Genomic DNA, 15,302 nt, shown 5'->3' with positions numbered 1-15,302 from the left:
TTGAATAATATTAGACCGAATAGACTACATATGTTCAACACGCAGTGAAGAAAATATAGCACCCATAGCTGAAAAAGTACACGAAAACCGTGAAGAGTCGATTTGGCGCCGTTCGTAGCAACTCGGACTGACATATGGAACAATTTGGCACATTAAAATGAAAGCGTATAAAGGACTGAAGCCAAAGAAGATTCGACGTTTTAGAGTTAAATTTTGTTCAACGTTGAGACCTATTTCTGTCTCAATGGGTATGTAAATAAGCCAAGCTGCCGCATTTCGCTGCCATTTCATCAGAAAAATCACGATTTGGTATCGTTTATGGACCGGTGGAATCATTTGTCCACATTTCTTTAAAAATGATGCCGGTGAGAAAGTAACCGTCAAATTCGACCGTTTTCGCGCCAACATAACTGACTATTTGATGCTTGAAAATGAAACGCGTGGTCTCTGCAAAATTTGGTTTCCACAAAACGACGCCACTTTCCACACATCTCATCAGTCAATGGATTTATTGTGTGGACACTTCGGTGAGCAGATAATCTCATGTTTTTTTAGAAGTTTCACAATAAATTGGAAGTTTTTGTATTTTTTCTTAAAAAAAAGTAGGTAGCCTCGAAATGGATTACTCTTTACTTTTTCAGATAGACAATCAATGATAATTTTCTGGTTATACTAAATGCCACATTCTCTAAAAATTCAGAAGGCTTTAAGTATGAACTGTATAGAGAATCACTGGATAAAGAAAAAAGAAATATTTCTCGAATGAATAATATAGACAATGCGGTTCATCGACATAACTTTAGCTTGTTATAGTTTCTCTCTAAATTTAAATCAAATAAATATATGAAAGAAGAGCTAAAATATTTTCAACAAAATTTTAGCAAACTTACATATGTCAGTAAAGCTATTTTATTTTTGTATATATATAATGAAGCCTCCTTACTATCTTGGTTGGTTATTTTAATGGTTGCCTTAAATTCGCTTTCAAGACACAGCGCATGAAGACAGTAATTACGATTGTTACCAAATTTTAATCATATTGATCAGATATAATAATGTTGGTAATATCTATACCTTAGTTAGTATAAATACATATAAGTATGTATATAAGATGATTCACTTTTGCCAATTGAACTCACTTTAAATGAAATTATGTGCCCATTTTGATCATATAAAATAATAAATGAAGTGAAATTATAATGAAAACACATAGAACGACATTTAGTAAGTATTAATACATATATATGTATGTATATATATACAAAGAAAAACCAAAATTTGTACACCGAACAAGACAGCAATAAATAATGTAATATTTTTGTTGTTTGGTTTGCTTTTTTGTTTCAGTTTGTTTCATGAAAATCACACGACATTTATTTCAAATGAAAAAATATTGATATTTTTTTAAGTTTTGTTTTAGAAAGATGAATCATAAAAATTCGTTTTCTGTAAGAAATAGTTAGAAATTTAATTTGTTTTGTTACCTAATACTTCGTGTTATTGATCCAGAATGATGAACACGTATGAATTCATTACTTGTTGTTGCAATATGAAAATATGATTGTTTTTCATTTACAAAAAAGGTGTCAGGTACCCAAATATTTTTTATGAACTCAGATCCAACCGATAGTGTTTCTACACCAGGCCGTTTTCTATACGCTAAACGAGGATCGGTCCAAAATTGACGAAAGTAAAAATCCAATGTAAAGTCCTGATAAAATATATTATAGATTTTTGTTTCGCGCATATCCAATTTGCAATTTCGAGCGTTTTTGGTTGGTTTTTAAGTGATTTTGTTTCCCATTACAGATACAGTAAATAATACGACAGTTGTTGTTGGTGGTTTACATGGGCGTGGGGCCGAGTAGACATAGCGGTAGCAGTTAATGTGCCGATTTTGCGTAGAGCCAGTTCGATTTGAAAGAGGAAAAAGTTTTTGCAAATTTTGCAAAAATATGAACAAAGAAAACTTTTATTAGTATGTTATACATAAAGCTAAAATATAAACAAGTTTGTTTCTGTATCAAGAGTAGTAAAAGCATAACTGTTCTAATCAAAATTGTGTTTAATATCGAACAAAACATAACAAGAGTTTTAAATCATACATATAAAGGCTACACGTGACAAAAATTGAAAAAAGTTTCAAGCAAAGTAAATAATAATTTAAATCTAAATCCAGCGTAACCATAGAAATTGAAAACGAACAGTGAAAACATGCCTTTATTCTCGAACTATTTTATATGCCTACATTTAAAATTTAAACGAGTATTTTATAAAATTAAGTTATCACTTTTAAAACATTTTATATATTTTAAAACATTTTTAAAGTACTTTTTTATATTTTTTTATGAGCATGAAACAATTAACGAAATTCCGTGCAACGGTACATGCGTGATATCCCATAAGCATGAAAGAGAACATATTAGAAAAGCTGAAAAAAGCAAGCAAGCCTTTTAACTGAATTAGCTAATGTACGTAAATTTATTATAATTATGAGAAAACTAAAACTTTCTTATTAGAAATGATTAACTGTCTTGATATATTTACACCTCGTGTTGGTATGCTGCGTAAAAAAGCTAAAATTGAAATTATCTAAGGGCTAGCTAATCTTCATTGATTTAATTTACACGTTTATAATGACTTATCCTTTAATATTGCAAGGTTTCAAGTAGAGCAATCGGCTTTAAAAAGTACCTCTTTTGAATTTAAATTTAATTTTTTATTTTGTGTTATTCAAAGTTGTGGAAAAAATGTATTTTGTTTTAGTGAATGTATAAAATTATAATCAATTAATACGTAGGTAAGTGTATGCAACCGGTACGAAATGCAAGTACTTCAGCAATCTCAGCTAGAAAGTGAGAGATATTAGATCTACGTATACAACCTGATCCAGATCTATAACCTGATCTAATAGCACCACTCTCACAAAATTAACAATTTTTTCTAGATCTACTTAAACAATAAACAACGTTTTTAGTTTTTGTGTATAAGGCTCAAATACTTCAATTCGCTCAGCCTTTGCGAGGGTAAGTACACATCCAAGTTTGTCATTTGCTATCAAAGAGCGGGGTTAAGATTTCTCCAAGTTACTAACTCTGGCGATTTTCTAAAGAGTTTATAATAACTATTCTATTACAATATTTAAAATAGTTTACCTTATACCTTTTTTATTTTATTTTTTTATTTTTGTTTGCATTATTTTCATAATTTAACACCTGTAGGAGCCAATAGCTTTCAGTAAAATGTTTACATGAACTATCCTTTGTACACACTTTCCTAGTACGAATTATTTGTGATATGGTTAGCGTTGAAAAACTTTATACCTCCAAGCTTCTTTTTAGGTATGGCTCTCACAATAAATTCCATAAACTCAGATGCTACGTTTCTCGTCGATACTTAATAATTCGCTTTAAAGTCTCTAATCCATAAATACAATTTATAGACATATTAATATTTCCAGACGAATTTATTTAGATTAGCTGAAAAAATCACATTTTCTAATAGCCGCATTGAATATAGAAATTTTAGCATATCAGCTTTAGCTCAGACTTTACAATGGCTTCATTTAAAATCCAGTCACACTTTCAGCACGACACAAACAGAATACCGGAATATTGCAGTCTTAGTATTTCCAGTTCATTTTATGCCACTCATATCGATTAACCTTGTATCGTATATCGGCCAGAATGTCTTGGGAAGAAGAGCAGCAGTGAAAAGTATTTCCAGAAGTAAGCAACTTCACTTCTACTGGGTGCCAGGCCACAAAGGCATCGACAGTAATGAAATAGTGGATGAGACGGCCAAGAATGGTGTATGACTAACATCCGAAAACGTGATCAACATTGGGAAACCCATGCATTGTCTATACGACGATCTTAGCAAAAGCATTGTAAATAAAATTAAAGCCCGTTGGAATGAGCTACCTGGTTGCAATCCTGCAAAAGTCACCAACTGTAAGATCGAAAAGGCACAAAATTCGATAGAAGAGACTGTAGGAATATGATGGAAATACTAACTGGTCACAGTCTGGTCAGGATGGGGCTAACAGATTGAGAAGACTGCAGTAAATGTCTAGAGCAAGCCACTAGAATCAATGGAGCATCTGTTGCACACTTGTCCCGCATTGGCAAGAGTCCCCGCTTTATGATACACTTGAGGAGGTATCGATAGTGAAGTCAAAGAGTGTGTTAAAATTTGCATCAAGCAAAGGCATCTTAAAGAATGGCTACTCCTCTTGGATGTAGCAACTGAACTCCATCCGGTATCGCATCTGTGCGTGGCTTATTGGCCTACCAGATTAAACTAACCTAACCTACTATATATCGTTGATTATACAGAAAGTCCTTATGGAATAGAGTTAGCATACTATAATAACTAACTTCTGACGTTTCATTTAGCTAAAGATCATAAACATACATATCTCTCAATATATGAGCAACCTTACTAAAATTAAGAAATTAAACAGGTGAGTCTTCCTAAGTGGTTAGGAAAGTGGTATGTTGCTAGTGTCCAAAAACTGGATACCGATTTAAAAAATTCTATGTTTATCGTCTTTTTGGTGAACTTTATGCTGCCATTTATTTTTAAGATGTATGATATCTTAATAAAATTAAGTTAAATAAATTTGAAAATAGTAAACACGATAGTAGAAGCACGCGACACGTTCTCCTAGCTTACGTACATCCTTTGTAATGTTATAGAAATGTTGGTTTACTTAATCACCTGTTGTTACTTGACTATAGTATTATTATTTTCATGTATTATTCCTAAAATATTAAACGGAAAATTCCGCTACCGTAATGTGAGAAGAAGAAATGGTATCTTGGTATTCTAATTCCGCTTAGTGGTTTTGGTACAAGGCAATTTTCTACCAAAAATAGCCACAATCAGTGAGCAATTTCGCTCAATAGCAAACGTTTAGTTCATATCGCCACCTAAAATGCAAAATAACCCAACACAGCTTTTCATAAGTTTGCAAGCGAAAGAAAAGCGATATAATAGAAACCACTCACATCGAAACAAAAGTTTGAGCTTTGGTTATAAAATGGTTATGTATTAGTTATATATTGGTTTCACCTGTCAGCAGGAGGTTAAATGGTATGATACATATTTGTAGTAGTAGTAAATCGTAAGCAATAAAAAGCTCAATCTCGAATTTTTTGGTGGTACGAAATCTTCCATTTCAGGTGACGAATTATAAGTTATTTGAAGTATTTTTCCTAAAATATTAAGCGGTAAATTCTACTACCGTATTGTGAGACCAAAAAAGTGGTATCGGCCTTGCCCCAGCACTGATATGACGAGTATTCTAATTTCTGTTAGTTTAGTTGGTGTAAGTATCTAGTAAGTATGTAGTATATACAGAAGTAAAGTATAATTTTCCACCAAAAATAGACGCAATCAGTAAGCAATTTCGTCCAATGGAAAGGTTTATTTCATATGTATGTATACTACACAAACAAATAAAAAAAATAAATATGAACAAACAAATATCGAATTATTAAAAGTTTTGCCGTTCGTCATCTACCAGGAAGTGAATATTTTATGAGTGTAAGCATGTCTGCAACTACGTGCTTTGTACGCACCGCGTGTTATGTCTACCTGCTGATTGCATTGATCTCAAATAAATGTTGCGTATACGCAGTGTATAGCTAGTTGTTGGTCACTATGTACAATAACTTTATTGTGAATATCTCATTGATTGTGGTAGATGGGTAAATTGTGTAATATGCTTGTAAAATTTGATGATTTAACTAAATGTGAGAATATTTGTCTTATAAAGCTTAACGTCGATGTTTACAAAATTATATGTACTAAAGGCTATTTATGCAAATTTATTAATAAAAGTATTCAATTAGCAAATGTTATTTTATTTGTTTAACTTGTGTATTCTTATTTATATTACATTATGTAAATGTATTTTAATAAGTTCTATATATCTTTATTTGGCATAAATGCACATTATTAATGTTTATTACACTTTATTCTCATTGTTTACAGTTATGTATATATGTACATAATATACATTAAACGAATTATTACACAATATACAATATAGTATGTATATGGCAAATAGTTAATACAAGAAATTGATTTGGTTTCCACTCGAGTTCCTTAACAATAGCGAAATGTAGGCAAAATCAAATGAAACGAAAACACAATCGCTTTCTAATAATAAACAATTTCCTAACAAATTAAGGCATATAAGGAGTAAAGTAAGCAGTGTACGCACTATTTGGCATAACTAAATTATTGCCACTAGTTAAATGAATATACAATTTAGGGTTTTATGGTGAATGACGGGATTATTCATGAGACGAGTGGAAAGGAATTTTGCAATTTTTATCGCACAGTTTAACTTCCTGCCTACTAATGTACAAGAATGTCCGCTTGTAAGTATGTATGTACATATATTTATGTTTATCTGACTGAAATTGTAATAAATATATACTTCTAAGGTATACCATGAAATAAAAAGTGATATCGTTTTATCTTTTCAAATAATTGTGTGTGTGTGTGCTTTGATATATGATAAGATATGCTGGTGCGTTTATTTGAAATTCAGTCTTTATATATATATGTATGGTATAAATACCGTAAAACTCAGCACTGTGTGTATTTATAATATTTATGCGCGATTATAATATAATATATATTTTTATATTTATTATTATTTATATATATTTATTATTATTTTTATATATGTAGATATTGCAATTGCGCAAAACAAGCTGGGGTGAAATGGAACCTGTAACCATTAATGTCTGCATGTATGTATTTTCAATGAATATTACGCACACACATCCTTATGGTGTTCTCATAATAGTTTTCTAAACAGAACATCAGTAAATTGAGTTTGTAGGGTCAAATGTTTTATAAATAAGATAGCGTTAATATGTATAAACTTAGTAAAAGTTACAGTGGGATATGAATGAAAGCTCGTAAGAAGAAATAATATTTTACATACAATGAGATAAGTATGTATGTGTACACTTCTATTTATGTATATACAAAATAATATATACAAAAAATAAAAGCAAATTAAATAACAATAACAAAAAATATTTTAGTAACCTTCGCAAAAGTTTCCCTTCAAGAGCCTGATTTTAATAAGTTATATGCTATATTCTTCTGAGCTAAGCAATTTTTTCCTCATCAAACTGTTGTCTTCGACAATAATCAGTATCATATTTTGGGATAATACCTCATCAAATAAATAAAATCATGATTTTGATCGTGTATTATGTACTATATCCTTTAGTAGGCCGATATCGACGATTCCAAAAAATGAGGAGCCTCTTTAGATGAAAAGAGCGTTGGAAAGTTTTCAGATTAATATATTAAAAAGTGGGGGATCACTACGCATTTGTACAGACGAATAGTCAGACAGAAAGAAGTCGACTTAGCTCATCACCTTGATCATTTACTTGTTTATGGGGTTTTCCATCCAAAATTTACAAATAATTTTTTTTTTTGTGCAAAATATTTTTTATTTGCTTGTGTTTTAAAGCAAAATATTACACAAGGATATTTTTATATAGATGCAATATGAAAATTTTTTTATTAAGAATTTTCCAACGCTTGAAAAATACCTTTAAATATTTCCATATACGAAGAAAAGTATTTTTTCCAGGGTGCCCATCAACACGTCAATAAAATATTCTACTATTTATAGTGCTTGAGGATCTGCGATTGTCAGTCAGAGATCTGTGTGGCATTGTTGGAATATCGGAAGATATCAGAGATTAGTGAAAACCCTTTTGAAAGATCATTTGGGCCTAAACAAAGTGAAAGTACGATTGTTTACAAAATTACTAAAATTTTTCGAAAAACAGTGTCTGTGAAACAATGCTTTCTGACTACCAAAGTGCTAATATTACTGGCGATGAGTCTTGGATCTATATTTGCGATCCGAAAAAGATGATCAATCGGCCGACTATCGTGGCATATGTGAGCCGAGGCCAAATAAAACACGTCAAAGCAAGTCAAAAATCATAGATGTGTTTACAGTTTTCTTCCATTATCGAGGCGACTCCTTCCGACGGCCTTATGTTAGAAAAAAAGCGTAACAAAAATAAACTGAAATGCAATGATAATATAATAAAACTTCAGAAATGACACTATGTTAGTGAGCAGTATTTACATTTGTGTATCAGTTCAGAAAAATAATATTGGAAACGTATTATTGAAGCAATGACATTGAACTACTTATAATTTCAAATGCAACTGCTTTGGGAAATTAATAGTATGGAGTAATGATAATAAAACCTAAAAATAGAATTGAAATATGTACAGATATTTAAATATTTTGGTAACAGCACTGTAATCAGAATGGTAATAGTGGTAATAATTGGAGTAGTCTTTGGAAGTACAAATTATGAAGAAATAGTTTGCCTATAAATTGAAATTTCAAATTTTGTTTTTGTTGGTACCTATACCTAGTATTAATAACACTTAACTTTAGTTATTTTCACTACTTGCCAGAACCAGTTGACTTTTCACAGCAAAAAAATAAGCCATTTTTGGTGGGACTTTAGCTTTTAAATCGATTTAGACATAAAAAAATTAACATATAAATTGAACCTGACCAGCTATTATATTAATTAAAATTACGTTATGTAAAGAGGAGTGCGTTTCTTGTTACCTCGTTCACCTTAACACGCCCAAGTGAGAATATGTGCAGAAAAATAGCACGTAAACGTTGTGCAATTTTGATTTATATGTGCGTTTGGTTTTGCATATACATTTAAAAAAAATGCCACTTGCATGTAAATGATCGTATGCATGAGCTACGTAGGTTGAATGCATAAGTTATGCTAATATTAAGCAATGCATGAGATGCAAAGACTTACGCAAATGAATTACATTAGGACATGAAAGCTAAAGCAAGTGGTGTAAGGGTTAATGATGGCGCTAATCTTCGTGTCTTTTATGTAAATATTTTCTACAACTTTTTCACTTATGCAGCTATGAATTATTCTATGTAAATATGTATATATTAGATTGTGCTCTAACCTACACAATAACCTTGCTTACAAATGTAGCATACAGCTGAATGTAGTAAATACTTGTTCCAGCTTGTAGTTTATGATTTAATGTCTAACTACGAATGCATAAATTAAATATTAAACAGTTCCTGTGCCTGTGCTTGCCTGCCAGCGAAACGACTACACGTGTTTATGTTAATATTTATGTATGTCAATATTGTTGTATGTAAAAGCTTGCACGCTTGACAACATATGGATAAAAATATATGAATGTTGATATGTGCACGTGTGTGCGTATTCGTGCGTTCATGTTGTCTTACACGGCTAGCGGCGCCTTTTACTCGTCATTACACGAAAAATGCAAACAAATAAAAGCAAAACTTAAATAACAACTCAAGGCCAAGCAAAATGTACAGCATAATCATAAATTTGCATTAAGGCAAAAATGACTGACAGTATGTTAGAAGCCTTTGCAGGGTGTGAGCCACTAGTTGATTGGGTTTATATGAACTAATGGAATAAAATGTTTTACACGGCCAATTTGATTTGAGCTAGGCATTTTTGTACGTACATACGTTTGAGTATAAAAGGCAATCAAAATGTCGATTTAATTGAGGCATAGAAAAATTTGTGGAAATCACTAGACATAACTGAATTGAAAAGTGCAGACCTCATGCGAAATTTCACTCTTCATGAATACCCATTAATCATTATTTTTGGTTAATTTCTATAGATACCATATCCTCGATATTTTTTGTATATACCATATATAATATTAAATATATATTATACTTAATATACTTTAATTTGCGGCGATTCATTTTGAAGGCGATCAATAGGAGAATCAGAACAAAAAAGTGGCCGCAGGTGAGGAATATTTTCCAGCTTAAAATTACCTCTAATTCGAAACCCAAAAAATAAAATTATTATTATTATTATTATAGATTAAAGCTAATAATGAGGAAAAGACCAGTCTAACTATTGATCTTTGACGAAATGGCAGTTTCACAAGAAGGGTATTTTTTTCTGAAGTGCGAAAGACTGGTTTAAAAATCGAAATTATTACAAAAATCCTATTCGTTCAGTTATTATCTGACAAATATATCTAAGAACCCGTTAAAACCCTTGTAGGTTCATAGTATGTTCCCCCACTCGTTATTGAAATGGCGTGATAGGTGAATGCTGAATCGACTCCTTCTATGGCTCTGATCATACAAGTAGTTATAAAGCAAAATGCAAAAACATATTGCTTGAATTGCACAAGTGGATACAACCACTTCACAGAACAAAACGGAAACGTCTGTTAAATATAAAAAATAAATAAAAAATGGTATTACTAACTAACAACTAAACGTGAACTCATCCCTAACTTATTGTCATTTTTTCACTATTTCTTGTAGTTGATTAAATGCCGTTTCTGCATCCATATTCATGAATAGTAAGCCGGGGATGTAGTGCACGTCTCCTCGGAGTTTATGCATCCTAGGTAAAGCTAAATGACCAGCGGCATTCCCGGGCTTTCTATTCCTGGCCTCGATCTCAGCTTTCGAATTTGACTATGAGTAGAATTATTACATCTTTCAGTACTTTGGTAGAACTCTGGGTTAGTGGTTGCGGCATACTGCCACCTGATTATGATGGAGTTACACCCATGAGAGATGATGGACAAATGTTGCAACTTCCCCGTGCTGTTAAAACCCTTGCACGCCGCAGGGTACGTTCTCTATCCTCGTTATTAATATGACACTGGTCGACTCTGAACGCATTGCCTCCTAAGGGCATGCATCAACCATCGCCTTGGCCTCTGAGTGGGGATACATTTAGCATGGAAAAGCAAAAATATTAAAACGAACGATGGCGAAACGGTACCGATTACACGTGAAAGAAGGTAGAGCCCGAAGCCCAAATCTGTCCCGGGGGAGTGCTGCTCCTAGGATGTCTGCTACCCAGTCGCAAGTAGTTTGGCGTCAACAGAAGGTCGGTGGAAATCGGTAGAAACTGACCAAGCTACATACGCAGCGGATTGCTGACCGTAGCAAGGGAACCTATGCTAAACTCATGATATGCTCCACAGTGGGCAAGGGCAGCCTGGAAGCAGAAGGCAGGTCGCCGCTTAGCTGCCAAAATTGTGCAGCGCTACGATGTCAAGCATGCTGACCATTTGTCTAAGCAGTATTCTAACTCACTTGAATAGGCCAGCGAGTCCCACACTCACAGCAAGATACTTACATTTAAATTGAAGCAACAATTTTTTTAAAACTATAGATTAGTTGTAGAGTTTTGTCCAATAAAGGCAGGTTCCATTAAATAAATGTATAATAGTTTATCGTGACTCTAATGCTATATTTAAAAAGAAAAGTAATTGTGTTCCTTAAGAAAGCTTTTACAAGGTCTGTAATGAACTGTGATTAATCAATGAAAATTAATTTTCATAAGAAAAGACATTTTAATCATATTCGGAACATTCGGTTCGAACAAAGGAACTGCTGAGTGTTAGCCTACACATCGAACACTTGAGCATTGCACCACGTTCGCTATGTTATATACCTACAAGTGTTAAAAAAAATCATAAATGTGAAATTTTCCTAATAGACCAAAGTATAATAAATAACTTTTGAAAGTGAAAGTGAAAATTATAGTTGGATGAAATCAACTTGAAGCGAAAAATAAAGGGAAAAATAATTTACTAGCGGTCTGAAGTTGGGTAGAGGAAGGAGAGGGGTGTTGTTGAATTCTCAAGGGTTAAAAACGGTTTATCTCGCTTTCCGGCAGAATTACTAACCCTACAGACAAATGTTGTATTGCCAAGTAAAAAATAAAAAAAAAAACTACATATTGTGTGTTTACACCTTTTTCACATAACCTCAAAATATATGAGAAAAAGTTAAAATTTTATTTTATTTTTATCTTCCACTTTTTTCTTAGGCTTTGGCAACGACCTATAGTTTATAACTTCAACTTAATTGGAGCGAAAGTAAAATGAAGCCAAGTTTATGAAAATTTGTTGCAAGAAAAATTATAAAAAAAACATAGAAAATGCATATGTTAAAAAAACTATGAAGTTATAGATTTCAAAATTAATAGAAAAAATATTTAAATTGTTTTTTTCCTGCCTGTAAATCTCAATTATTTTACTCATGTTTAGGTCAGTCTAGTATTCACCAAATTTTGTATAAACTATGTAAATAATTGACTGATGCATTATACAATAAATGTGTATGACTTGATCATGCGCAAATTAGAAAATTTCTTTTTTAATTCTTTGTTGAAGAATATCTGTACTTAGCACATAATTATGTGTATGTGTTGTGATTTATATACGGCATTTAACAGACGCACATACATATACAAATATTGAAAACATTTAAAATCCACAATTTTCAAATAAATAAAATATGTATTTTTTCATAAATCAATATTCACAAACACACACAAATATATATGTAAACTAGCCACTGTTATGCTGTTTGGTATAGTAAATATCGAAACATTTATTAATGGAGAATATATGTAAAAAAATAAAAGTAACTGTAACTCATTTGATGTAGTGTATTTATTTAAATAATGTGTGAGATATATGTATATGTTTTTTGTTGATTATGTTGTTTGATATAATAAAAAAGTAAATAAGACACTAAGGGGTGTTTATGCATGTTGCAAGTGTTCTTCGTTGCTTTTCAATTTTTTAAAATATTTATGCTTTTGTATGAGTGTAGTTTTTTAGAGATAAGTATCTTATTCTCTCTAAACAAGCATTAGTTAATAAATAAGTTGTTTTCTTTTTTAATTTTTTAAAATAAATTTGATAAATTTAAGTATTTGTTGATCATATCTTCATTTGTCTGAAAGTATGTATATAGAGTATGCGACAATTTTGCTGGAAAACAAACGAAAACTATTAAAAAATATTTTTCAATTGCGAGTATGGTATTTTATGTCGTTATGTATTGAGAGTAGATAAAATGAATGATTACGCTGATATCAAAAATATGTATAAGCAAAAGAAAATTATAAGGCAAAACAAGTAATGCGGTTGCACAAAACATTTCATTTACAAAAGAATAAGGAATAGAGATGACATAAATTCAATTACACATGAATTAGTAAATTTCGAATAAAATGTGAGTAAAATAGCTTTATATAGACAACCTCATATGTTAGTATGTATACTTGTAGAAAGAGAGCTGGAGCTGGCATAAAAGTGGGAAAGTTGGATAGGTGATTCAGTTATAGTTGGAGTAGAAGAAAGAGAGCTCATAGAAAGTCATAGTTAGAGAAGGCCAATAGTAACAGCGTTAGTTAAAAGGATAGAATTATAAGTGACACAGATGAATATTTGTATGTTTGTTTAAACAAAACTCAGTTATTTAGGTAACAACAACTATTACGCTTTCATTGCAAATATTCCAAAAAAAAAAACAAGTTCTCATATGCAAAAATGCTCAACTTATTTGTAGTTGTTTACAAACTCACAGCGAGTACGTGTATTAAATTTTCCATTATCAACATTGTTTCAGTGATTTAATGTATGTAGTTATGTTTTATATATTTGTTTATTTAAACTTGCGCTTGCTCGCAAAGCGGTAGTGAAAAAACTATATATATAGATATATATATTTATACACGTAAATATACATCAATTAAGTAAACTCCAAATAAAGCAGCTAATTGAAATTAGAATATATTAAATGTAAATTACAACAGTGTAAAATGCAATAAGTCACAAAGGACTCGATTGCTTTTTAAAGAAAATGCAAGTTAAGAGCGAGAAGTGAGCAAAATTAGTACTTGAACAAAACAATATCAAAAAATTAAATTTAAAAAATATAAATTTTGTATAAAACTTAATGTGTTAAGTCCTTTACAGAAATGTCCATACAAAATTATTATTTAGTTTTTGAGAATTAATTTATTTCTCTTGTTAATTAGTTAAATTTTATGGTTTTTTATTTGCTTCCTAAAAATTAAGAATGGAATTTTAAACCTTAATTTTTGCTCCTCTTCCCGGTTTTGTGGCAATAAAGTTGCTACTAGAATCTTAATAAAATATGGTTATTGAACTTAAATTGATTGAAGCACTAAACGCTAGTTTCCTTACTCGCAAATCATTTTAATCAAATTTATGCAACGACATGAAAGTCATTTCTCTGATCTCAGCAGAGTCATAATCCTCTCTTCTGGCGAAAAATGAAAACTTTGTTTGTTGTCACTTCATTTATTTGCAGAAAACATATTATTGTGAGCAAAAAATAGTAAGTATTTTTAATTTAAATTTAGATAACTGACAATGGGTCCTGGATATATGCTTACGACCTGAAAACAGACTAATAATCGGCCAGATATCATGGCAAAGGTAAGCAGAAGCCGAAAAAACCACTTCAAAACAGGTCAAAAACTAAAGCTATGTTGACAGTTTTCTTCTATTATCGAGATGTGGTGCGCTCTGAACATCTTCCGACCGGCCAAGCTGTCAACAAGGAATAATGCGTCGTTTGCGCCAAGCTATTCATAGAGAGTGGTCGGAATTATGGCCCGACAGCTCTTCGTTTTTGCCACCACGATCGTGTATCGTCCTATTCTGTATTGATTCTAAATGAGTTTTTCGTCAAATTTTATATCAATTTCGTGCCGCAACCTCCGTATTCGTCTGATTTAGCGCCCTGTGGCTTCTGGCTATTCAGCAAACTCAAAGGTTTGCTCCGTGAAAACCGTTTTGAGAGGTAAATCGCTACTCGGATTGAAGACTATTCGGGAAATTGACTGATATAGATAGACTGACATAGATATTGGAGAATAAATTAAGAATTTTAAAATTATACTATTTTTTGCTCATAGTAGTATTTACTTTCAGTTGGTGTCCTATTTGTTTTTTTTTTCTTTGACGCTACTTGTATTTTTACGTTTTAAGGTACATACATAAATAAATTTGTTTCGTCGCACGTTTTTAATAAAATCTAACATCAAACTGTCTAAATTTTTAATTCATTTACTTTCTTTTATACACTAGCAATATGTCAAAAGACTAGTCTTATTTAGTGCAATTGTTCTTATGGGTCGAAACGGAAACTATCTCAGCATGTTTAATATGCATGAAAGTATAATTCTTTACATTTTCCAAAAAATTAAATATACATAATTTTTTTCACAGGAATTTAGTTCCCGCATTTTTTAGCCCCACTGTATTTATTTGATCACCTTTAATTTAGTATTTACTTTCCGTTTAATTGCAATATTACTTTATTTTTATTGTACGTAATCAAAATCATAGTAAAACGGAAATTACAAAATTCAACCAAATGGCAAACAAAACAATAA

At 31.4% G+C, this 15,302-nt stretch overlaps 1 protein-coding gene across 30 annotated transcripts in view; it reads right to left on the bottom strand.

Moving 5' to 3' along the window:
- LOC105225059 (gamma-aminobutyric acid receptor subunit beta) overlaps positions 1-15,302 on the bottom strand; it is a 105,692-nt gene that overhangs the window by 49,206 nt on the left and 41,184 nt on the right. For all 30 annotated transcript variants that reach the window (XM_049458756.1, XM_049458748.1, XM_049458771.1 and 27 more), the window contains one exon: positions 1,485-1,711. In XM_049458756.1, the coding sequence (XP_049314713.1) occupies positions 1,485-1,711 (227 nt within the window). The remainder of the gene's footprint in view (positions 1-1,484; positions 1,712-15,302) is intronic.

Source organism: Bactrocera dorsalis, chromosome 5, assembly GCF_023373825.1.
Source record: "Bactrocera dorsalis isolate Fly_Bdor chromosome 5, ASM2337382v1, whole genome shotgun sequence".
NCBI classification, from domain to species: Eukaryota; Metazoa; Arthropoda; class Insecta; order Diptera; family Tephritidae; genus Bactrocera; species Bactrocera dorsalis.
Note: the sequence above shows the minus strand (reverse complement) of the source record. Positions and strands in the feature narration are given on the sequence as shown.